General features: G+C 36.7%; 3 protein-coding genes across 6 annotated transcripts; 1 reads left to right on the top strand and 2 right to left on the bottom strand.

Moving 5' to 3' along the window:
• Nucleotides 1-3,484: 3,484 nt before the first annotated feature.
• Nucleotides 3,485-7,039, top strand: LOC145205226 (NADH dehydrogenase [ubiquinone] 1 alpha subcomplex subunit 8-like). Its single transcript, XM_080077896.1, has 5 exons — nt 3,485-3,705; nt 5,799-5,962; nt 6,031-6,111; nt 6,276-6,363; nt 6,749-7,039. The coding sequence occupies exons 1-5, from the start codon at nt 3,577-3,579 to the stop codon at nt 6,860-6,862; spliced, it is 576 nt and encodes a 191-aa protein (XP_079934022.1). The 5' UTR covers nt 3,485-3,576; the 3' UTR covers nt 6,863-7,039.
• A 2,216-nt stretch (nt 7,040-9,255) lies between these two features.
• LOC145204819 (alkaline phosphatase-like) lies at nt 9,256-17,858 on the bottom strand. 4 transcript variants are annotated; one of them, XM_080077414.1, is made up of 17 exons: nt 17,656-17,858; nt 16,249-16,392; nt 16,074-16,172; nt 15,751-15,915; nt 15,513-15,688; nt 15,298-15,440; nt 15,082-15,232; nt 14,859-14,993; nt 14,671-14,779; nt 14,469-14,606; nt 14,076-14,237; nt 13,926-14,006; nt 13,659-13,732; nt 13,153-13,224; nt 12,241-12,456; nt 12,017-12,181; nt 9,256-11,932 (listed from the first exon to the last, which is right to left on the bottom strand). In XM_080077414.1, the coding sequence occupies exons 1-17, from the start codon at nt 17,726-17,728 to the stop codon at nt 11,531-11,533; spliced, it is 2,505 nt and encodes an 834-aa protein (XP_079933540.1). In that variant the 5' UTR covers nt 17,729-17,858; the 3' UTR covers nt 9,256-11,530. The 4 variants fall into 4 exon arrangements, with proteins under 4 accessions (XP_079933540.1, XP_079933542.1, XP_079933544.1 ...); XM_080077416.1 differs by having other exon boundaries at nt 17,637-17,703; XM_080077418.1 differs by having other exon boundaries at nt 16,298-16,392; nt 17,637-17,703.
• A 156-nt stretch (nt 17,859-18,014) lies between these two features.
• On the bottom strand, nt 18,015-21,312 carry LOC145204820 (uncharacterized). Its single transcript, XM_080077419.1, has 5 exons — nt 21,138-21,312; nt 20,742-20,864; nt 19,074-19,138; nt 18,732-18,809; nt 18,015-18,451 (listed from the first exon to the last, which is right to left on the bottom strand). The coding sequence occupies exons 1-5, from the start codon at nt 21,158-21,160 to the stop codon at nt 18,429-18,431; spliced, it is 312 nt and encodes a 103-aa protein (XP_079933545.1). The 5' UTR covers nt 21,161-21,312; the 3' UTR covers nt 18,015-18,428.
• Between the last annotated feature and the right edge of the window lie 4,149 nt (nt 21,313-25,461).

Here is a 25,461-nt window from a genome sequence, read left to right as displayed (position 1 = left end):
CTGGAAAAATGGGATCATCCTGCATTTTGACGTTTCTAGCGACAAGCACTGACAAAGTTCCCGAGGCAAAACGTGGTGTCATAGGAAACCACTTGCTTAAACTACCAAGCCGGGATGAATTGTCAATTGACGCACAAAGGTCCCCGTTTGAATGGCTACTTCAACAGTGCTGAAATATTCGTCGTTTGAAAACTTTTTTTAAGCGATGCACTGTGCTGTATATTTTCGCATTGTTTTACGTCTCTTGGTCTATCGATCGGCATTCGAAGCTGATCATCTTCATGACTTTTTGGGGTTTGCATTTCGTCATACACTTTTTTGGGCTTTTGAGTTTCCGTTTTTGAAGAAATATTGTTGATTACTGTTTTAAGAGTTGGAAGATAAACTCCTGTTTTCTTTTTTGCGTTTCCGTGTGGAGTATCCATATGAGTTTCTTCATTTCCAAAGTAGTGGACTAAACATAATGGTGGATCCTTGGAACTGTCGGGTAGAAGAGTAAACACATGTCTCTGAAACGCCACCGAAGTTCCGTTTTTTTCTGCCACCAGGAACTTTGATTTTGTAGTACCGGCGGAGGATTCCCAGCTTGTCATTTTTATGACGACCTTCGCCGATAAACCTATACTGGTCGCATTTAAAATCATTTCGCGACTCCCAATTTTCTCCTTTGAAAAAGTTCCGCCACATGGCTTAACAGCTGGAACATGTGAGATGTCCACGGGATTTTCCAGTAACTGTTTTGCGTCCAACAAAGTCAAAGGCTTGTATTCTGATTTTAACAGTTTTATTTCCATTTTTTGAATGCTTGCTATTAAAGATTTCATACAAATTTGCTACAAGTTGAAAAAAAGTGCATTAATTATTAAACAAGTCCTTTGAAATTGTGAAGTATAATTTAACTATAACATCTCAAAATATCCTTTCAATTAACACATAGAAGTTAATGCTTCTGCCTGGACGTGAACACAAAAGGCTAATCGCGACAACAACGCAAGGTCACTGACAGCAATGCGCCGCAAAATAGCATGACGTCTCAGAGCGAGTGCAGTATGTCAAGGTTGTAGCGCAATCAGTCACATATCCAAAAGAAAGTCGGTTAATTAAAAAAAGTTAAATGGAATATGACAGTACAATATCCCACAAATAAATGCCTTTTTACTATTAAAACAGTTTTGTGATTACTAGGATGTGAAACTGCCTAATTTAATAAATTTTAAAACTTGCTTTTAACAGAGGGAATGCGTAATAACCAGATTTTATTTTATTGTCTTTCGTATTCTTAAGCAGCTCTTTTACCGGTTAGTTTCTGCCACACTTTATCAAGCGAAAGAATAGTGTGTGACTATTGAACTGACTTATGTGTCATCTAAAGTAAAGAAACCTCTCTCGCACCTGCAAACAAAGTCAAGATGTCTCCGTAATCTTGATCGCAGCAAGCAGTAGGCTATTATGCAACAAACTTGACCCATCACTGCTAAAGAGACGTGCTCCTACCTCCAACTAGTAAACGTTTTCCTAAAGCATATCCACAGTGAAATTGCTGATGCGGAAGCTTTAGATTTGTGACTATTAAAAATGTGGCCATCGATTAGGCGAGAATATAGAGTTAACAGTGAGATAAGCAATCGTACAACTGCGTCAGCATCTTTCAATAGGGAGTTAAATTTCGGATCCCTTTAGAAGTCTGACCAATTAAGTTTACCCGCCTTTTCTGTATTTCGACACAATCGACTTGAAAATAGGTGATTTGTAAAATGATTTGTATCATTTAAAACGGCGTAAAAAAACAAATAAAGAAACATTTCCTGTTTTTCTGCTTTTCTGTATTGCGACACAATCGATGTAGAACGCTATTAAATGGTGTAAAGAGTTAATTAGAACGACATAAAAAACAAATAAAGAAACATTTCCCGTTTTTCTGCTTTTCTGTATTTCGACACAATCGATGTAGAACGCTATTAAATGGTGTAAAGAGTTAATTAGAACGACATAAAAAACAAATAAAGAAACATTTCCCGTTTTTCTGCTTTTCTGTATTTCGACACAATCGATGTAGAACGCTATTAAATGGTTTTAAAGAGTTAGAATGCCATAAAAAACAAATAAAGAAACATTTCCCGTTTTTCTGCTTTTCTGTGTTTCAACACAATCGAAGAAGAATGCTCTTAAATGGTTTTGAAGAGTTAGAACGACATAAAAAGCAAATAAAGAAACATTTCCCGTTTTTCTGCTTTTCTGTATTTCGACAACGTTTCCCGTTTTTCTACTTTTCTGTATTGCGACACAATCGATGTAGAACGCCATTAGATCACTTTCCAATGATTTTTACGAGTGAGAATAACATAAAAAGCAAATAAAGAAACATTTCCCGTTTTTCTGCTTTTCTGTATTTCGACACAATCGATGTAGAACGCTATTAAATGGTTTTAAAGAGTTAGAACGACATAAAAATCAAATAAAGAAACATTTCCTGTTTTTCTGCTTTTCTGTATTTCAAAACAATCGATGTAGAATGCTATTAAATGGTTTTAAAGAGTTAGAATGACATAAAAAAAAACAAATAAAGAAACATTTCCTGTTTTTCTGCTTTTCTGTATTTCGACATAATCAATGTAGGACGCTATTAAATGGTTTTAAAGAGTTAGAATGGCATAAAAAACAAATAAAGAAACATTTCCCGTTTTTCTGCTATTCTGTATTTCGACACAATCGATGTAGAACGCTATTAAATGGTGTAAAGAGTTAAATTAAAACGACATAAAAAACAAATAAAGAATTATTTCCCGTTTTTCTGCTTTTCTGTATTTCGACACAATCGATGCAGAACGCTATTAACTGGTTAGAACGACATAAAAAACAAATAAAGAAACATTTCCCATTTTTCTGCTTTTCAGTGTTTTGACAACGTTTCCCGTTTTCTGCTTTCGAAACCTAAAGAAACAGGAAATTTCACTCTTTTCCTGTTTTTCTGCAATTATTTTTCCCTCTTTTAGGAAACATAAATTTCCCTTTTTTCTGCTTTTCCTTTCTTTTCTGTTTTTAGTGTTGATTTCCTGCTTTTCCCGCCTTTCCGTTTTTCTTCTTTTAGTGTTACCCAGATAATGAGGATAAGATTAACAATGACAACAATGAGGATAAGATTAACAATACAAAACCACCAACTGACTTCTGTCTTGTCTGATGTTCGTTATATTGTTCTTGGTGTAGGTTTGTTAATATTTGCAAACAACTAGAAATTAAAAATCGGCAGTGACGAAGAAAGTTAGTCGAAAAGATAAAGTAACATTTCAAAAAATCCAAAGCGTATCGACTATCGAATCTGCGTAAGAATATGATGTATGCTGGATTGCTGGGGTAGTAAATATAGTGTTAAAAATGTACTCTTGTTAGACCACAAAATATACTCAATATTTACAAATAACGATTTCATACACAAAACCTCCTGCAAAAATGATTTAGTAAACATAGTAAAGTTTCTATTTAACCCACTTCTTCTAAATATTGTTTAAACAGAAATCATTTAAATAGTGTGCTGGCTACCAACTTGTCCACAAACTGATGTGGTAAAGGGTACCAATGCCATCACTACTCAACCCTGATGGCTTTGTGCCAAACAACACAAACAAATTTGAAAATACAAAGGGGGTAAAGGAAAATGTGGATGAAGAACTGCAAACAGTTTTCCAACAAATCAAACGAGGAGATGTGAGTTTGTATGACTGTAGAAATAAAACCAGTCTTTTCACAGTTTTACTTACTAAATTATATGACCAAGGAGTGTCTTACTTTGTTGGTTGGGGCATTGCAAAGTGTTTGAAACATTTTATAGTTTTTAATTGGTTTAACCTTTTACCCAAAAATATATGTTAGGTTTACAGACCATTTATGTCAAAAATACAACCCACTATGAGTTATAATTTTGAACAGTTGTTTATGAGGTATTCCGTGTATGTTATAAATTTTAGCCTGATGAGCACAGTGATGACCCAGCCCCAACCACATTCACTAAACTCTCAGGAATTGATTCACTTGTTTTCAATTTTGTTGCTTCAAGCATGAACAGACCTGTTACTGGACAGTCTTTTTGGTGAATACTAGTGATGGTACAATACCAGGTTTTGAAGCGAGTACCGATACCGAGTACCACATGTATATACCTTTGATACCATGTACGGTTATGGTTACCGAGTACTTAATTGTAGTGTTGTACTTTCTTCCAATTTTGTGCTGTCCGAAGCAAATGGCAAAAAGTGTTGTTCGTATTTTTTGTCTTACGCTGGTTTGTTCAAACATTTGGTTGAGAAAGAAACAAAACTTTCAAATTTACACACATGTAAGTTAGTTATCCTATAGTAATCCTCCCAAGTTTGACCCGAATGATGCTAAATATGAAATTTCTAAATCATCTATATATATATACTTGCAAAAGACGTAATCCAGAAGTTTCATACATTGTTGGTTGGTGCATTATAAGCATCATCTTATTTCAGTTTTTTTTTTCTTTGGTGAAGTTTGTCCATGTACTTTTGGCAGGAAATTAGGGATGGGCCGAGCCAGAACCCGAGTACTCGGTACCGAGCATCGCTGTTTTTGATGCTCGGTGCTCAGCCGAGCAGTTGCACGAACTGACCCGAGCGTTCAATTTGCATGTTCATGCCCTGCTAACATATGAAACTAGTGTTGTAAAGGGTGTCTATGAACAAAAACGAATGATTTTTCAAATATACTAGATGGTGGAAAAACGCGAACTTTATAGGCATGTACAGCTTAATAAAACACCGCCGGTGACGTAAGAGACCTTATGGAGCTAAAACGTAGAAAGGGGATTTTTTGTGATGTCATAATGCACCGAGCGTGCTCGGCCGAGCACCGAGCATCAAAGTGAGATGCTCGGTGCTCGACCAAACAGAACATTTTCAATTTTGGCACATCCCTACAGGAAATGTTTCATGTCTATAATACTGTCTGGGTTTAATAGCAAAAGTTTTACCTGTTTTTAAACTGGACTTTTTTTTAGTTCTTTTTTACCACTTTTGTAAATGTTTGAAAATAAATATATATAATGATGAAAAAGAAAATGGAAACCTTTTTTAATTTTGGTTTTATACTTTCTACTAATTTGTTCCCAAGAGTCTAAAAATAATTGCACCGTTTTAATACTGTACCCAGTTCGCTTTAACATGTGTGAGGGGAAAGACCCATCAGTTTTTGCTTATAAAAACAATCATGTTTGTTGGTGAATAGTGTGTATAGTGGATCCATTAATAGGATATAGAACATATAAAATGGAAATATATAGGAAAGTTATCTTGTCAAGCTTGAAGCTACACTTGGTTCATAATATGCATCTGGTAAAACTGCTGTTGATTACTGCAAGTCAACATATATAAACAGTTTACAAAGTACAATTAAGAAAGGTTTGTTATACTTTTGTCACTACATGGTTTCCTAATTTATTGGTGTATGTAAACTGTTGGTAACAGGTTGTTTTCCATTCTCTATTTTACAATAAACAAATACATGATAATGAAAAAGTATGTGGAAAGAAGTTTCAAAGCTGGTTGATGACAAATCCTTGAGGGTTAGGTACATTGGACAACCATTAAGCAGCATGTGACATATATAAATTTCAAATATATAGGGGCACCACCTTTCTGGTTGTAATTACATAGCCTTAGCAGGGATCCCAATTTTTGTATTCGCCAGGTGCTGTCAATGCTGTCTTAAGAGACTTGCTTATTCATGTCCATTGCAGATTTTGACATGAAAAATATATCAGTAAAGCAGATTTTTTTCAGCTTGGTGTTCCATCACATGCCCTCAAGGCTGCTGCCTTCCAGTATGCAGTGCAATGTGGAAATATTAACCAAGAATACATGTTGTGCAAAAAGGAAGAGCTAGACCCAAGAAAGTGTTTAAAGTATAGTCACAATGTCTCAGATTGTGCTGCCAAATTTTACAAGTATGATGTACATAGTTTGCTAAAACATTTAGTACATAATTTGCTAATTTAACTAACCCCAATTCAAGGACTGTGACAGACCATTGTGAGGAATCCTTTATATCTCTTGCACAATGCTTAGAATCTGACATATGTCGAAGCTTTTCACAGTAAGTGTTTTTACATGCAACCTCAATGACAATAAAATAAACTCTAAAACCAAGTAAGAAAGATGGATTTGCCTAATTTTAACAACTTTGCCTATCAGTAAGTGGTGTGACTGCAGTTACATTATTTGATTGTTGCCAACCACATTTTGTGTTTTCAAATTCAGTTGTCGGGAGCAGCAGTTAAAGTTGGACAGATGTTTGTTTGATAAATTGGGTTTTGACAAAGAGGTGTTTTCAATGAAACGCCAAAAGGTATACACCATTTGTTTTTTTAACTACTTTATGTTACCATGCAAGGTAAAGATTAAAATATAGTTGCTAGATTTACCATGGCTAAACAGCAAAAACATAAATCTTTCAAGTGAATTATTTCACTGAATGATTATACTCCCTTGTGAGGAACAAGTCACCACATATTGTGTATCCATGAAAAAAGGTGTGTCATACAACATTAAGAGGCTGTAGAAAAGCCAACTTTTCATTTTCGATGGTTGGTTTAATTCTATTTTTGTCTATATGTTTTGGTTGAATTGTACATTTCATACCAATTTATTCAGATAACTAAAATAAAACAATTGTGAACCATGTCCAACGTTGTTTAGCTATTAGCTTACAATTGTTATTGTTATATTTGCAGATATACACTGACAGACCAAAACCCACAAATCCATTGCACCTGAAGAATTACGATTATCCAAAGCCCATCGCCCCTGATTGGTCAAGGCCCTTTCCACCACAAAAAAGTGATTAATTTTTTCTCGATCTTTCAGAAAGTAAATAAATCTAAGTTTTGGCATGTAACAAACGCATCTTTTTGTAATATTTTCCTTGATATTTTATTTATTTGTGGTGGAAACCAAGTGGACAGAATGGAAATCGCATGATTTGTTCTGGAACACACAATAAAATTTTGCTATGCTTGATGTTATTTAGTTGGAAGGATTTTTAAGACTTGATTTTTAAGACTTGATTTTTACCTTAATCATCTCGAAATAATAAACCCCTTGGGCAAATCCGACTAGAATACCGTCGTCGGGTGAAGCGGTTACCTTGGGTTTTTAAAACAAGAAAATCAAAATAAATTTCGCTGTTGAACAAACTTACTGCCAACATGACAACGAAACATCCTATAAAACTGCAACCCCTTCGCCTAGTGCAGGGGTCACCAAACTACGGCGGCCACATTTTTTTTGGTTTGTCAAATCGCATTGATAGCTTTGTAACATTTAAAAATTAATCTACTTCTTACGAAAGTTTTCCTGTCGCGATATGTAGAATTGATATTACCTTATTTTATGCGATTACAAAGCCCAAGATTGACCCAAAGCCAGTTTGTTACGTCACAAACAAGACTAAAAGTGTCAATTGTGCGCAAACAATTGCTTTCTTTGGTCACTTGTGACGTAATATACAAGCGTTGCTTGTAAGATGAGACTAACTACGCAATTTAATAGACGCATCACCAGATTTTTAATGGGATTCTAGAAAGACCATATCTTGGCGCCCCTATCAAATTCGGCTTGCGGGCTAAGTTCGCTAAGACGGCGCTAGGGCATGTAAACTATCCGGCCTGCGCGAATTATTATTAAACTTATCCGGCCCGCAGTGAAAAAAGTTTGGTGACCAGTTCAATCAGATTAGATGAGTATCGTGGACCAGTTCATTGTAAACATGGGCGTCCGCAGAGGGGCGCACCTAATACAAGCTGTAACACAGTGGTTCGTAACCGGGGTTCGGCAACGCCGAATGAGGGGTTCGACGAAGGTCTTTTTGAAGTACAATACAAATACTCGTTTTTGTCAAACTTTAGGGTCTATTGTCGCTAAAAACGGCAATTTGTATTTGCTCAATATCAAAACACTGGAAGGTTAACTTAGGCAGGGGTGTTTTAAACGGCACTAAACAGTTTTTGTGGTACTAAAAATAGTATTACCAGCCTGATACCCGTATGTGTCAATCTTTTTGTACGCATATTGTGTGCCAACAATGCGAACAAAACAGGTACCACAAGCACCACAATATAGATTATGACATCATAAACACTTAAGACTGATCTCCTGGTTGTGCAGCTCAATCTGTGCACCGAGCTAAAAATTAAAGTGGGCTTTTGGGCGCTATTAGATGGTAAATACATCATATAAACGAAGTATTTTAAAACAATAATAAGCAGGTAGATGGCGGCAGTTGGTGAAATAAAAATCTGCGATGCGGCCGTCCTAGCAAAATGGTCGTGCACCGCCTGCACTAAGGGTTTTATTTTCTTTTACTTTTGACGTAACACAGAACATTACAACAAGCATTGTTTGTTCGTAAGCAGTAAAACAACGAAATTTTGTCGGCAGCAAAAACTTATTACTTCATCTTTTTCGACCCACCAAACAAAATGAGCTAAAAACCTAGCATGTAACTTTGGGGTTCGACCAAAGGCTGAAGAATATCGTGGGGGTTCGACCGTTACAAAAAGGTTAAGAACCACTGCTGTAACAGAACAGGTTGAGGTTTCACAACAGTTTAAATGAATCGAACATTATTACTTAACAATAGCTCGGTAACAAGCATATTATTACGTCATTGGTGGATGTGTCAAAAAGCGATTATGTAATATTTTCACTGATTTTGTTGTTACATCTGAGGTTTTTTATGTAAATCCCACTTCCGTTAAAAATTGTTTGCCAACCTACCACATATTTCAGTAACAGTTAATATTGTGTTTATTGTATTTTTATGTTACTTTGGGATTGGCAAGAATGAGTAGGACAGTCAGATGATTTTTGTTCTGAAATACCGTTTCCCGAACGGCGATGTGGCGATAGTATTGCCCTCCCCTGCATTTTTTCCTGCGGACGCCCATCATTGTAAAGTATGGTTAAAGAAAGCATCCACAACAAGCATATTGGCTTGATATATATTTCTTTAAAATAGAATTTCTAGGAGTGATAACAAACAAACAACTGACAGCTAACAGTTAATGACCAATGACTTGGATAATCTCTTTCGTACTGAATATTCAATAAATTATATGCAAGTATTTCCAGTTTATCACCAAATATAATTATCATCCTTGGGGCCACCCAAAAGTCATCATGGACTACTTGCGGTCCCCTTTGCTTTTGATGGTAATAATGCCCACAGGTTCAGAACCACTGAACTACTGCCTTGTTTATTACGCCAAACATAAATGGTTGTTTGCCTTTGCATGGCCATTAATGCGTACGATTCGAATATGTTGTAATAACGAATAGTATAATCAGACTAATCACAGTGGCACAAAACAACAACCACTTGACGACAAGTTTTACATTGCTAAAATACCTGTAATTGTTACAACTTGTTGCAAAATAGATAATGTTACAGAACATTCGAATAACACTGACACCGTTTTTTAAGAAACAAACAACCTTAACAAAATTATCGAATTATTTTTCACATAACGGACGACGCACTCAGGATCTTGCCTAACCTTCACCGTTTAAAAAGTGGTTTGTATTTATTTGGTCTTAAGTTCTTAACCATATATTCAGAAATACTGAGAGTCAGCACATAGATCGTATAACTTATGGTTGCCATACTTTAGGATTTTCCCTGACATGTCAGGGAATTTAGTGTTTAAATTTGCGCCAGGGAGAAATGTTAAAATGTACTTAAAAGTCAGGAATTTAAGAAAAAAATTATATGTACTATGAAATCAATGTACCAACAAAGAAAGTTTCTAGTTAACTACAACCGCGTCTATGCCACGAAACGTAAAGAGGTAAACTTGCGGCGCGCAGGTTAACGCACAAGGTTACTGTTTCGTTTTGCAGTGTGTGTGCGCGCGTAACAATACCTGTTTGTTACTAGTTGTCTAACAATACGCGTTAAATACTCAAATAAAAACCCGCGTCTCAAGAAAACACAGCATTCGATGATACGTGGGAACTTGGGAAGTTTTATTTGCTTTAACTGTGTACCTCATATGCAAATCGCCGTGATCGCTGGTCTGCATAGACGCTTCAGGGCTGATCCCAGTTATGAATTTATGTTCATCTTACCTCATATGCAAGGAACTAATTACCAACAAAAAGTCGAATGTCGTGAGACGATAAAAACGTTTTTGCAGTGGCATTTTATTTTTCTTAATTTGAAAAGGTCGTTGTGGCTCACAGTGTTTTTTGTGTGTGTGAAATTGGTCCGAATGGCTTTTAGAGTGGTAAAGGTTGGCGTCCCCTGATATATGTGCTTATTGTTTCAAGGATAGTAAGAGTAGTGAGCTTAGCCTAATAAACTTAACAAAACAGAAGCCTCAAAGAAAGTTAATTGGCAAGGATCAGAGTATCGTATCTAACGTTTTCTCGTGTCGCCGTGCGTGTGACTTTCGAATTTTCGAAATGTATTCCAGAAGAGAAGTGTTTGGATCGCAAAAAAGGTTAACTGAGGTCCGCGGTCCTTTAGGGCTCCGTGAGGCAATTTTGCGGGGACCGCGAAAAGGTGGAAGTAATTCTATATTCTTGTTTGGCGTCAGTTTATGCAACTGAATAAGTTTAAATCAAAATGAAAGTAAGAATCGACCGTCTCCATTGCTAAACATTAGGCTTTATTGCATGACAACTAACAAAAATGCAATTGTTCGCGCACAATTGTAATGTTTTTGTCTTGTCTGTGATGTCAGATTTAGATCATTGTTATGCGCAATTTCGCATAACTAGCTAAAATCCTGCAATCAACTTTCGTTTTTCTGAAATATACATTCAAGCTTGAGGACCGCGAGCCCTCGAAATATTGGCAATACGACCGTTTAGAAAAAAATAATGAAAAAGTTTGAGAACCACTGGGTTAATGCAACTGAGGTAAATTTTGTCAGGGATTGTGTATTATAAAACATGGCAACCCTAGTATAACTCCGTTTGTTACAACCAAAGAACACTATAACTTTATAGAGTTATTTGTTACAACACAATTACTGCAAAACAAACTATAACGCTATGCCTTGTTGGTGATCAGTTTTTGCGCACGTAAACTTTCCAGAAAGTAATTACGCTATTGATGTTTGAGTTCTGCAATTTGCTACAGTTTATTTTAACTGACTATAGTACCGCTTTAATATCAAAATAAGCGATTCGACATAACAATGGACCGCCAGACTTGCTTTTGTATGAAGTTTGTCATTAGTAACGCCAGAATATGTTTAGTTTAAACTTTAAATTTTACGTCTGTCGCCTTGGAAATTTGTGGAACTGGGCGCTTATGCAATCGGGGTATTAAATATGCGGTCCATAAACCAAAATCTAAATGAGAAGTAAGCGTTTGTCTACACTCTACAATGTTTAAAAGTAAGCTTATAATCTCACCCATCTTAACAGGATTAACTGTTTGTCATAATGTGTTTCCTGTTTAGGTTTTTTGTAGTGGAGAACTTCCACAACCAGGTTAATTTATGTATTTACTTGTTATTTACACTTATGAGTTGAAATGCCCGGCGTAATCGCACTATATAAACAAACAGTAGAATGGATAACACAAAAAAGAACGTCCCTGCAGCTGCAGAGAATATTAAAATGACATTTTTTGGTGCAGTTGCTGGTTTCGATACCACGTTGAACGCAGGTGTTGATATTGGGTCAAAATCTACTTTAAGTTTGTCTGATAACTGATTAGAGGCTGTGGTGGAGGGAAAAACAACACCAGTACGTATTGATTCCACCCTCAACCTTCTGTTGTGATCTTGTCGTGATGAGGAGGATAAACCGAGAACCCGAAAGGTAACTTGAAAACGGACGGTTTCATCTCGCCTCGTGACATCGTGCAGCATTTTTTCAATCATGTCCCCATAAAAAATTCCATTCTAAAGCAAATATGGATGGCGTGTTTTAAATACGTGGATAAATTGGATGGCGGGTTTATGTTTTAAACTTTGGAAATACAATACCTGTTGCTCGGTTATTTCGTTTTGGAAACCATTTGATATAGTAAAGGCATTCGGTTCGTCAGATACTGTTGTTGCTTGTTTGTTTGTGTCGTCAGAAGTAACTGGGTCACGTGACGTGTGCAAAGCTGTATCTGTCCTCACCCTATCTTTGTCAAATAATTCGGTCTGCAAAACATTACCCATTCTTCGTGATGCTTCTAAAATTATGTGACATTCTGATCTACCTTTTGCGAAATAGTTGCATTGGTAGGAGAAACTGTAGCTTCTTTCGTTTGCGAAAGACTTTTCCGTGGTGACAAGCTTTGTGGCAATTTACTGGGAAACATTGTGGTTGCTTGCTGGCTGCTTGCTAATTCTTCACCGCCAAAGTAAGTTGATAAGCCAGGTGACGTGTACAATGAATCAGTAGTGTATTTATTACTGTCAGTCGTCGGTCTAATCTGTACAAAAACGTTTTGTTTTAACACATATACGCTGAATAGAAAACGAAAACATCCGCTTATTTTCCAGTCTACGTGTAATTGAAATAAAGTGCACAATTTGTCACAATAATAAAGTAAAAATTGTGTGCCGCTGTTGTTTTTCTAACTATTTATGATTACAAACACCCGATACAGTACATTCGAATGCTATTCGGATTGTCTATTACTCATTACTGGAATGAATAATTCGAATTGCTGGATGTCAAAAAGTGTGGAATATTTATGACCACGAATACATGTTTGGGTTTATTCGAATTGCCGGTCATATTGGTCAATGATATGAATACGAGTACTTGACTCGCTTTGTTCGAATACAACTTTTTTATGAATATGTATAACTTGTATGCTAGGGTTTATTCCAACCCTATTCGAACTGCTGGTTGTTGAGTTTTGGTCAATGTTTCATGAAAACGAATCTTATTCGAGTACAATTTAAATCGCTGTTACTCAAAAACTACAAAAGTATTTATGAATTCGAATACAGCTATAGGTACTTGTAAAGTATTCGAATGTTTAGTATGCGAGTATTCGATCCCATGTGACAAGTTTTATAAAAGTTTTTGTTAAATAAATGAAAGCACAGCAGAAAAATGGCTGATTTGCACACAGTAAAAAGCAAACACTGTGACAGCCCTTCAATGAATGAAATCATACCCTTTGGTTAAGATTGACGTTGGTTGAAGAACTCTTCTTTGGGATTTCATCCTTGCCTATCTTTGTTGCTACCTGAACCACAAGTTTTAACGGTAATTTGTGGCTGCGCACATAATTGGCTGAAAGTCGATTTACGATTGGATTGGCATCAACGTGTGCGACATTCAACGTGTGCGACATACATTTATTCAACTAAACTTTACCAACACGAGATCACTCTTGTCTGACAGATTAGGCTACCTATATAATTAGGTAGAGCCACTAACACAGGAACTCATACCAGAGGTTTGGGAATGTGGCGATATTTGCTAAGTCAGCAATTATTGCCATTTGCAAACGCGTAATCTCCGTTGCGCCACCTATCGTCAATTCCCAAACCTCTGGTGTGAGTTACTGTGTTAGTAGCTCTACCATATATTTAAAAATCAACATGGCAAATGTACCAAAAACGTTTTTATGTAAAAAAGGAAGTCCCTACGTTGTGGGCCTTGCGGAAATTAACGTACCCTCCCATTTCTTGCATCCTGGGTAACAAATTGAACCGACATCTGGCTGGTTACACGGTTTTCGTTGCTCGTAACTGTAGGCAAAAAAAATTAAAATAGTTTTGTTAAACTTTACATATGGTGAAAAAATCATAAAGTCAAAATACTTTTTCGATATAGGCCACGTATTTGTAAATGGCTGTCTCGAATTTAAGTGACGAAAACAGATCAGCAATGGTTCTGTGTTTACAGTGTCTAATTCTATGCACTCTGTTTAGATTGCTTTACCAAAAACGCCTGCTTTCGGCTGAGAAGTTGTACCAGGCAGAGGATCTTGTCCGCTTGTTTTGCACAAAGTTTGATTAATTCCTGAAAAGTGAATGCTATCAATTATACGACAATTAGTCATCTTATGGCATAAAGGTAATGTAGACCCACCGACACATGAAGCATATTTCATCGCGAAGCCAACATAACTTTGCTCATACAAACCGCAAAAAATGTGGGACATCGGTCCACGAGCAAGAACCACTGTATCTTCGGCGCTGTGTGATTCAAACGGAAGGGGAATCGCAGTTTGAAACCGATAGTTTGTTTTTTCTGAAAAAGTTTTGGAAAGAATATTTAATATAGGTCCCTTTCCATAAAAATGAACACGTCTTAAATTTGTTCAATTTCGCAGTGCAGTTTATTTGTGCACTTTTGGAATTAACTTTTTGATGGATGTTGATGTTATAACATGTAACTACGCCAGGGCTGTTATAGGAGCTGAGTTAGAGTTGACCAGCACAAGTTAGGATACAACTTAAAATGAAAATTTATCGTTTTTACCTGTTTGACCATTTTGCAACACTTCACGAGAGTGAGATCGACCAGCACCTCGAAATCCTGGTCCGTTGCCGTATGCCATGCTCGTGTATTTCCTGCCATCACTAGCAAGTTCGGGATTTTGCTTGTTGCGGGCAAACGCTAAATATTTTGCAATGAGGAAATGTGCTCAATTTGTTGCCTAATAAGGCGTAAATTGTTTTACCCGATATTGGATTTCCTCTGTCTGCATAACCTCCAACAGTAAATACGTGACCGTGATCAGCCGTCACCACTATCAGCGTTTCTTTGGGATCAGTTAACTCCAGTGCAGCCTTGAGTTGTGGACAAGGATATATTTAATTTGGTAGGAATTTGCCACATGTCAAAATTTTATGTTTGTTTAGCACAAACCTGAACAGCTTTGTCAAACGCCTCAAACTCACTGAGAGCAATGTTAGCACGATTTGCATGATGTGCATGATCAATTTTCCCACCTTCCACTAACAGAAAAAATCCGTTGGCGTTCCTTTCAAGAATTTTTATTGCCTGTTTTTGGATCACAAACTTAACTGAATGAAGATTATATTTTACTCAAACGAACACATTGCGCTTCATAAATTTTGACAGCTTTTACCTTACGAGTCATTTCGTGCAAACTAGGTTCTCCAGCAATATCGGCGCTCCTGTCGTGATCAAAACGCAATTCGTTTGGTTGAAACAACCCAAGCAAAAAATCTGTTTCCATGGCATCAATTGAGTTAAAATCCGCCAAATTCCAAACGTATCTATAATTAGTTTTTTTTAGGCAATCTGAATTACCGCATAATCATCAGTCAAATATAATTCATACCTTGCTCTGTCTGAAGGTAAAATTTTTGTCCACTCATCAATGAGGTCTCTTTTATCTTTGCGTTTTCCCGAAAACTTATGCAGGTATTCTTCGTCTGGAAAACCATTTGGTCGCATATGTGCTCGACCCCCACCCAAAATTACCTAAAAATTGTAATTGTTAGATTTTTTTCTTTGTAAAAAATTATTGACACAATGTGTTTCGGTAATGCCTACATTAATCTGTCGGCCTTTTTCAATAAGTTGGACAGCAATATCTTTACACCCTTCCTGGAGTGATGTTGCATCCATGGCGTGATCCGCATACCAACTGCGCGAGGGTACGTGAGCAAAGGCGGCAGCAGGTGTGGCATGTTGCACTTGAGTTGTTGTGACGATGCCGGTGGCTTTCACTGTTAACATGGATTCACCTAAAATACCTTCTGTTTTGCCACATTCTTAAAATTGTGCTTACTTTGGTCTGCAGAATCCTCAAGAATGCTTTGTACTGCGTTTCCAAAAGACGACGAGCAATTCTTAAAAATTGCTTTGCCGTTTAGTCCAATTACTTTGTTTCGTGTTTTCACTCCAGATAGCAAAGCAGTTCCAGTCGAAGCACTGTCGGGTGTTTGTTTGTCAACTGAAATGTTTCAGTATTATTTTAACCGATGAAATACAATTGGAAATAACACTTTGGAGTATCTACAAATACTGGTTTTGTCCATTATTATTTAAGTTCTAGTATATTGATAACTTTTTAATTGTTTTAGGACAACGTGTTAGCCCATCTATGCTTACTGGAGTACACCTTTGCCAGTCCCACATGATGGAACTGATCCAACGATGTTTTTGTTTCCTCTCCTGGATGTCCTTTACGTTGTCCCATAAATATTCTGCCTGCAAAGTAAAAAAAAACGATCCTTATAGTATAGCCTAATAGGGGAAGGTTTTTTTCTGTCATAAGGTAGTAAACCTGCAGTTATCGTCGAAAGACCCATTCCATCCCCAATAAACAAAATTACGTTTTTTGCTGGTGTAAGTTGCGGACTACCACGTTGTAAAATCTCATCCAGTGTAGCTTTTGAAGACTCTTTCCAAAAATTAGCATCATCTTCGCCTAAATATTGGACAAGCAAAATATCGTATCTTGCAAAGTCGTCTTTAAAATTTCCAATGTTGGTTTAGCGCAGGGGTGCACAACCTTTTCTCTGTGACGGCCGCGTCGCAGGTCCTTATTTCACCAACGGCCGCCAATTACTTGCTTGTATTTGTTTAAATTACTTGGTGCAAAGAATTAGGTTTATATCATATATATATATACAGTGGCGGGATTCGAATTTTTTGTCAGTCGGTTCTATCACAAAAGTCATATTTTTCAGCCGGTTCTGTCACAAAAAGTCAATTGACAGTAGCCAGTAATGCTAACCGGTTCGCTGATCTCATAAAATTTCGTGAGACGGTTCTATAGAACCGGTGCGAACCGGCTGAATCCCACCACTGTATATATACCATTTAAAGTCCCCTAAAATGCTCAGATTAATAATTTCTATCTTGGTGCATAGGTTAAGCTGAACTGAGCTAACTGCTTATGACGTTATAATCTGTATAGTGACGATTACGGTGCCTTTTTTTTCGCATTGTTTGCACACAATAAGCGGATAAAATGCCTGGCGCACATGGTTACTCGACTGTTTTTTTTTCAGTCTCACGAAATCTGTTTAGAGCAGTTGGAAAATCAAAATATTTCGCCAAGTAGTTTTAGTTACGTCACGGCCGCCAGTACATGTATTTTAATAAACGCGGTCACGGCCGCACAAACCCGTCTTCTCGGCCGCAGGTTGTGCACCCCTGGTTTAGCGCAACCTTATAGTGATGTTGTGTAGATCAGGGGTCGGCAACCTTTTTTGCACTGCGGACCGGTTTTGAAAGTGAAATTTTATCGCGGACCGGTCTTTAAAAAACTACAAATATGTAGCAATGAAAACGCTTAAATTAGTTTATCTTCCCCGGGATACATAGGCAAAATGTTTTGTCGCATTTTACCTGAAAAAATTATACGGCCCGGTAACGAACTCCTCGCGGACCGGTACCGGCGGTTGCCGACCACTGGTGTAGATAGTCAATCTATGTGTAGGTTTAAAGTAATTCTCATGATTTCAGAGAACAATTAAAAGTAATTCTCTTCATTTCAGCAGTTATGTTCTTACCATTGATGGCGGTTCATTTGGCCGTAGGCTAAGCATGTGAGTAAATTAATACATAAGCTACATCTAGATCTCAAAAATAATAAAAATACATCGCTAATATGTAGCCGCTTAAACAGCGCAAAACAAAAATACTTACTTACTTACTTATACTTACTATCACATATTTTTTATACCTTTTCTTATTTCCAATGCCAAAACACACCGAATAAAAAGAAAAACAAACGTCCTTTCTGACAACTGTCCCATGGCACACCACCAATACAACAGCAACGTTACGTTTCAACTAAACTGAATTGTGACTTAGCCTGATCTCCATATAGTTAGCAGCAGACATCATGTCCGTGCCATATTTCACCTGCGGCAAACTAACATATGCCCTTCAATAATTACAGCACATATGGCGACTTTAAGAGCGAGATACTGTATAATTTATGTATCGCATAAACAAAACGCTTATATTGTGGGTATTAGCTACCGGTCTTTATTGCATTTCACGACAGTCCGACAAACATACGTCTCATTCAGAACAATGCACACGACGAAACAATCGTTTATTGGACACATGTCGGCGACAGAAGTAAAATGCGTTTTGCGCAAGCATTCGAAAAGTCATGTTCATCAAAACAATATGTTCCGAATTCGACTCGGTCTAATACCGAAAAAAATATTTTCGACCGAATCTGGGTGAACCTAAGGCTAGTCCTAATTGATTCATTAAAAACTGTAATTAAAAAAATGTTTCAGGTGACAAAAAGCTTAGCAAATCACTTGTTTATTAAGAACTGACCAATCTTACAATTGAACAAGTTTGTCAGTTTAAAAGGACATTATTAGATGTGAAAACGAAATTGTTTTCAAACAACAAACTTTGTATCATCACATCCTTAAACACCAACTTTGGGGATGACATAGTCTAGAGCACAACAACGACCGAGTTGCGAGCTTCTTACTTTTTTCCATTGAAGACATCTACAAAAAATATTTGGATATACAACCATAGTTGAGTCGGAATAAAAATCACATTTGCCAGAAGAGCTCTTTAAACTTGATAGTTGAGTTGAGTTTATTTCGCTTAGTGAAAGAAAACACAGCGAAACAATAGCACTAAAAACAATCACCAAACCGGAAATAGATGCACAACGTTAAAACGTTATTAAGCGCAAAACATTTAAGGGCAGAATTGCTGGATGATAGCAAAACGCGCTGCAGCTACACCGTGTGTTGTAAAGAAACATTTAGTACAACAAACCTGATTCTTTTTTCTTGTTATCAGTAGTCTTCTGTGAATTTGCAAGAGATTTGCTGTTAGGCAACTCCCCTTCAACAGCTATATAACATAACATCTATCTTATCACCTTTTAACTTCGTGGGCAGTTTTGCCATATACTCGCTGTTACATCACATTATTAGAAAGGATATATATTTACAATGTGTATCTAAGAATTTTATTGCAGAAAAACAAAATGTAGTTAGAGATGAATTTTTTTTTTTCACCAACTGACTTATTTTCTGTTTGCTCCTTACTCTACAACCCTGGTTGGTTAGGGCTTGTAAACTGCCATTAACAATAACAGAAAGAATAAACACTTACTTTTAGGCCATTTACTAGTCTTGTTCTCTGATTTTTCTAGTTGCAGAAGTCTCTTCAATAAATATCTGTAAACATTACACGGTGTAATAAGTGATAACCTTTCCACCGTCAATTGACAACAGAAAAGTTTGTAGCTAGGTTTTCACAATATAATGCTAAATCCTCACTTCGAACTTGGATTATAGACATGTTACCCTACAACTTTTTTTATTAATTTTAGTACACAGGGCTTTGGGTTGTTTCAGTTGTTCACAGCACTCTTTGTTTGTATGTGTTTTTATTTAAAACTAGAAGGGTGGCTTAGCACATATTGCCCTTGCATATACACTATAACCTATTTTAAAACATAAATATATTTCCTATGCTTATTTTGTATTGGGTCCCATATTAGTCACCGTCTCTTATAACCTTAGTCGTTTCTGCAGGCAAAAACTCATGGGTCCCCACACATGCTAAGTTGAAAATAATGCAATTCAAGAGATAACCATGAGAAAGTCGGGTGTTGTAAGGTAAAACACAGTGATCGGCACTGGGCTTAAATAATAATACTATGTAGAATACAAACTATAAAATTAGATTCACCCCGGATATTGTTTGAACTATTTAACATTTTAAAAAACTGACCCATTTTAGGGGGCTAGTAGGGTAACTAATTGGTTTCGACACACAAACTAAAAAATATATAAAAACCACAATGACTCAATCAATAGTACTGCAAAATTTCAGCCCAATCCGCCAATGTTTAAAATTTCGACCACTAGAGGTGTTTTGAGCAACAACCGTTAATGTTTCTGACGTCATAGGGCTGTTAACAAGCCCCTAGCTGCCATGGCGCAAAAACAACCACCAAGCTACCCACCAACGAGCAACGTACAACTGGTTGCCCTTGTAACACTATTGCGCCAAAGAAATCTTTCGTTTGTGGTGCCCAGTAACATACAAATACGTTTTACACTTTAGGGGCTTGTGGGGTAAATGTTAGGACTACAGGGTTGAACACAACAATCGACACCTATAAATGGCATACTATACAAGAAATCCAAATTTCAGCCAATTCCGACACTGTTTAAAAACTCACCCATTTTAGTGGGCTAACGGGGTAAATACTGGAGTTATCAACAAAAACAAAGTGGGATGCACATCTACATAACTATATCTACCATATGTGTAAATTTCAGCCAAATCCATCAAACATTTGATGGAAAACCGAGTCGGACAAACTTCGGGGGGGAAATACCCATTTTAGGGGGCTAGCGGGGTAAATACTGGGGTTATCAACAAAAACAAAGTGGGATGCACATCTACATAACTATATCTACCATCTGTGTAAATTTCAGCCAAATCCATCAAACATTTGATAGAAAAACGAGTCGGACAAACTTTGAGAAGAAAAAAAAAAAAAAATTTGAGTAAAATCAATATGTGTCCCCTTCAGGGAAGGGGACCCATAATAAACCACATAAACAAGCAATGACATTTGAGTTGTAAATAAAGCCAAACGTATGGGTCAAAATTTAACTCCGGGTAAGTGTGCTATTTTTTCCCAACAGACCTAAGGAATAAACTAGTTTGCAAGCATGCAACATAAGCATCATCCAATTTCAATCAAGAAATGCCTGAAAGGCTTTGGGTTGGACACCCCCTTCAATAATTAAACATTAAATGTACCTTCTTTCTAATTTTGCTCTTTGAAACTGTTTGTCAGTTTCCAAAATTTCACAACTCAATGCTGCATTTTCAAATGACAGGTCTCTGGCAAACCGTTTGAGCTGTTTGTGTGACAACTTTTCCCTGAAAGACATACATGTATGTTACTAGATACCAAGTGTTTAATTAGTCTAATTTTACCAAATTGTAAGCTTTTTAACCAATCCAAGTCCTCAAAAACATTGTAGCCCTTTTTAATTAGGAAATAGTACTTATTTAAACATACATTTATTTTTCAACCAAAGTTTTTTTAAAATGGTTTGCGGTTAGATAGATTCAGCAAAGTCAACAGAGATTTATGTACATATTTTTTAAGTGGTTGTTAATGCAATGGTAGTAAATTTTAGATAATGTAACCTGGTAACAGAGTCTTTTTCCATGTGACTTTTCAAGCCCGATCTGACGCCTCTTACGTAATTTAATCATACAATACTAAATAAGTGGACATTAAAGACAATTTCAAAGTTTGAACTCTGAGAATTGTGACCAGATCAGTGATTGTGAGTGTGTACGTTCATTTGGTTCCGCTTGAGTGAACTTTGATGAAAATTGGTATGTGGTTGGGGAATCTATGCAGGCAATGATTACCACTGCAGGAGTGCGGGTGTAAGTGCATGCAAATCGTTTAGTTTTAGTATCTTTAAAACTCGGAAATTTTGCAGGTTACCATTTTCGATGCGACGAAACTTGTAGTCGGTGCGACGAAACTTGTAGTCGGTGCGACTAATCTCTAAAATGCTGTAGGTAACTCGATTTGACACGAAGTTTCTCTAAAATGCTGCAGATACAAAACTTGTAAATAGTGCAGGTTTGCTAATTATTTTTGATGCGACGTATTTTTGAACTCCATGCTGTACGAGACTACGAGTGCAGGCATAACGGATTTTGATACGACGTTTCCTTAAAATGCTGCAGGTTTTGATGCGACGAACTTTAAAAAGCTGCAGGCAACTCGTTTTAGTGCAGATAACCTTTTTTAATTCAACGAAACTTAGTTGGTGCGACGTAACTCTTAATGCTGCAGATAACTTGATTTGACACGAAGTTTCTCTAAAATGCTGCAGGTAATTTCGCAAGAGGTGCTCATGCAATCATTATGGTCGTGAAATATTGGTTACGGAAAATACAAAAGAGGATGCGAGAACTGGTTTGTGACTTCATGGGGCACCAACAAGGAAAAGAAAACAACCACTGAGACATACCAATATACGAAACAAAATTCAGTAAATAATCTTAAATATAAAATCATACTCATTTTCATGATGAAAAAGGTTAGGCTATAAACCATGATCTTGACACCTGCTGCATTTGAACGCCGGGGCAAGAGCTATAGGTATTAACAGAAAAACTTACAGCAGATAAGTAGGCTAAAGCTTCCTAATTACGCCTGAGTAAAGAGCGCAGTTATTTACATCAGCAGTGAGACTGGGTGAGTATTAAAAAATAAATTTAACGTCAGGAAGTACGATTTTAGGTAACATTAATAAGTTACGAAACCTCACTACAACCCTTACACAAATTGGATTCAAAATATTTGCGATTGCTTTTAGCGTTAGGCCTACCTAACGGTATTTACAAACTTGTCTGGTGTACGTTTTTTTTTGTGTTAGTAGATTTTTCTACGGTAGTCACACATTTAGCTAAGTTTAGATAGGTGGCGCAAAGAGCACTAACACCTATTTAAACCATGTAACTCAAAAAATGCTGACAGGTAGGGTTAGGGTAAGGTATTATCATCAAATATTCAATAAAACTAACTTTACAACTTAGTTCCTAATGTAAAATTCTCCAAACTTACATCAAGTTTTTTCTAAACTTAATAAAATTAACTCTTCAAACCACTTTTTGAAATTTTGCTGCCGTCAGGCATGTTGTTAATGGCAGCTCTACCGAAAATGGGATCTTGAATCAATGTCCCGACAGGGTCAAAGCTTAGTGGCAGATTGGGACACACATGTAATACAATTAAAACAAAATTGACAACTTTTCAAAAAATTGAAATTAAAATCCATTATAACTAATACTAAATTATGTACCGTTGGCGTGTAATAGTTACCATCAGAACAGCCGTTTACTGTTAACCACCCTTCTTCGTTTATTTTATTCATGCAGCATTGCCACGTATTGAGAAAATGTTACATACTGGATTTCCAGTAATTTTTAACAAACTTATAGACTTCATTTTGTGCCATGTTTATTTGATACTGATCAACACACATCATTACCTAATTCCATTGTTATGTGCCCGCCGATATGTGATATATCACTAATACAAATACGCGTAAAGTTAACCATCTCCACGAAGATTGTTTCACGCCCTATAAATTATTAAACAATCGGAAATTGCAATTGCAACCATATTGCAAGGCGAATGCTATAGAAAAATCTAGCCACGAATTAGAACGTTTTGTTGTCGTAATGCAAACTTTTTAGGATATATCAGTAGGGGGGACATTTTAGTTTAATTGGAGCATTGTTCAACCTGAAAAAAAATACTTTACATACATTTTAATACGGTTTTGTTGTCATTTGTGATGGCAATGAGACCAACAATTTTTTGTCAGTTTCTAAAGGTTTTTTTTTCGGTGTAGTTAGTAATAGTAAAGGCGACTGGTATGCACCAAAATTGCTTCTTTGCTTTTTTAGAGAGATGTAGTATTTAGTTCCATGGATGATCGTCTGTCAAGCGTTTGTTTATGCGTAGTTGTTATAGTACCTTCAGAGTAACAGTTATATGTCCTAAAGTTAATAACGTTGCTTGTTTGAACCTTATTTTCACCGAAGCAAAGTATCAAAGAGGCTTGATCAGGCCTGATTGGTTTCTAGACTTTTTAAAAACGCATAAAAATGTTGGGCCTAATCAACAGCATAGGTATGTGATAAGGCCCAAGTTTTAAATTTTTTATACTGTCTTCTACAAAACCGAACCTGCAAGCGTCTGATGGATGTTTACAATTGAACTCTACAACCATATCATGCCAAATGTGAATGACTCTATTTCAAACACATTCCCTAATTAACAATTCAATAATAATCCAAATTTAGTTTTTAAGTTATTATCATCGTTGTGTGTGTTTTTCCTTCTCGCGCTTGAAACTATCCGACCGGGTTTCTTTTGGTGGTTTCTTTTCCTGTCGAACCCCACCCTCTTTCCCTAACACGGGTGGTTAGTCAATAGGGGCCCCCTCGACTGGTCCCACCAACGTTCCCTCCCCATTCGTGTTTACCAACACTGCGCCAACCTCACTTTCTTGTGAGCCCCGGTCACATAACGCTTTATAGTACGGTGTAGCTGCAGCGCGTTTTGGTATCATCCACCAATTGTACCCTTTACTGTTTTGCGCTTAATAACGTTTTAACGTTGAGCAGCTATTTCCGCCTTGGTGATTGTTTTAGTGCTATTGTGTCGCTATGTTTTCTTTCACCAAGCGGAATAAACTCAACCCAACCCAACTCAACTCAATTGGCCGTGTACTCTTGAATGGTTTTTCAGTGATATGCAGTAGTTTTTTAGGGTCCCCTGTTATACCTGCAGGCACCTTAGCTTTATTGTTTTAAAGATTATGTGTACCTTAAAAGTAAGCAAGTCTCTAATATTTCCACCTGATAGCAAACTTAGTTTATAAAGAAATAGTGTTTGGCTTGGTAAAACGTAACAACAAGCTAAACAACACATATGACGCCAGAATTTTTCCCACTCATGCATAGTAACCCTAGATCAGGTTGGACGTGAGCTAAAAGGTTGGGAAACAAACAGAACAAAGATAATTTTACTAATGTTATCTTTTATCAAAATAAGGATTCATATAAATACGTGTAACATTTATAAGGAAAAAATGTGCTTTGGAAGCATCGCTATAAATGTCAGCAACACGATGCGGTACAGAACAAAACGAACCCCAAAACGAACGAAAACCGAATTAGAAGTTGGAATATGGGGAGAATTTGTACAATAATATTTGTTGATATCAGGGCAAAAGTACACGGGCTAAAGCATTTTGTCAGGGGATAAATAACGCCTGATCATATTTGGCTTCGGTCCTAATTTATGTCCAATTTAAACACATCCACATGAGTAGAAAACTATTTGTTTAATTTTTTCTCCCTTAACTAAAGAATTAAAGTGTGTCCATGTTTAAACTTTTTGGCTGCTGGATTTAGTTCAAACAGTGTTACGTGTTACTTATTAACTTTCGCCTTCAGGTTGAAGCCAAATAAATTATAGCTAATAATCTTTTCTGGTTATAAGATAACGATATTAGTCTTAATAAAGAAAACAATTTAATGCACGAATCCGTAAAAGCCATTATGGAATGGATTGAATTTTACGAAACAAGGCGACTACTTTTCCGGACACACCTACAAGGCAAACAATGCGGGCCCGAAAATCCATTGCGAGACAATAGAATCAGAACAGCGTGAACCGGCCAGCTGAGAGTCGAACAGATGAAGTTTGTAAATATGAATCTGTGGCCAGAAGGCGTTAATGTAACAAATTTAAAGGTATGGCCAGTTCAAGGTGATATTCATTGAGATTTTTTCAGACGACTATTAATGGAATACCGTTATTTTTAAACTCGCGTACAGCATACAGCAAACGTGAAAACAGCCAGCACACGTAACTATTGATTTTTGCAGGGTTACGAAAGATAGAGATTATAGGCAGGTTAACATGGCACAT

Source organism: Phallusia mammillata, chromosome 8 (genome assembly GCF_965637545.1).
Source record: "Phallusia mammillata chromosome 8, kaPhaMamm4.hap1.1, whole genome shotgun sequence".
NCBI lineage: Eukaryota > Metazoa > Chordata > Ascidiacea > Phlebobranchia > Ascidiidae > Phallusia > Phallusia mammillata.
This window is presented reverse-complemented; position numbering and strand designations above follow the sequence as displayed.

Coding starts and splice junctions, on each gene's coding strand:
- LOC145205226 (XM_080077896.1), top strand. CDS start 3,577: ATGCCATCACTACTCAACCCTGATGGCTTTGTGCCAAACAACACAAAC. Junction 5,963..6,030: donor TGTGCTGCCAAATTTTACAA/GTATGATGTACA, acceptor CCCCAATTCAAG/GACTGTGACAGACCATTGTG. Junction 6,364..6,748: donor TTTCAATGAAACGCCAAAAG/GTATACACCATT, acceptor TTATATTTGCAG/ATATACACTGACAGACCAAA.
- LOC145204820 (XM_080077419.1), bottom strand. CDS start 21,160: ATGGAAAAAGACTCTGTTACCAG. Junction 19,139..20,741: donor AGAGCAAAATTAGAAAGAAG/GTACATTTAATG, acceptor TAATGTTTACAG/ATATTTATTGAAGAGACTTC. Junction 18,452..18,731: donor TAACAAGAAAAAAGAATCAG/GTTTGTTGTACT, acceptor TATTTTTTGTAG/ATGTCTTCAATGGAAAAAAG.
- LOC145204819 (XM_080077414.1), bottom strand. CDS start 17,728: ATGGGACAGTTGTCAGAAAGGACGTTTGTTTTTCTTTTTATTCGGTGT. Junction 16,173..16,248: donor TCTTTCGACGATAACTGCAG/GTTTACTACCTT, acceptor TTTACTTTGCAG/GCAGAATATTTATGGGACAA. Junction 11,933..12,016: donor ACGAAATAACCGAGCAACAG/GTATTGTATTTC, acceptor TATTTGCTTTAG/AATGGAATTTTTTATGGGGA.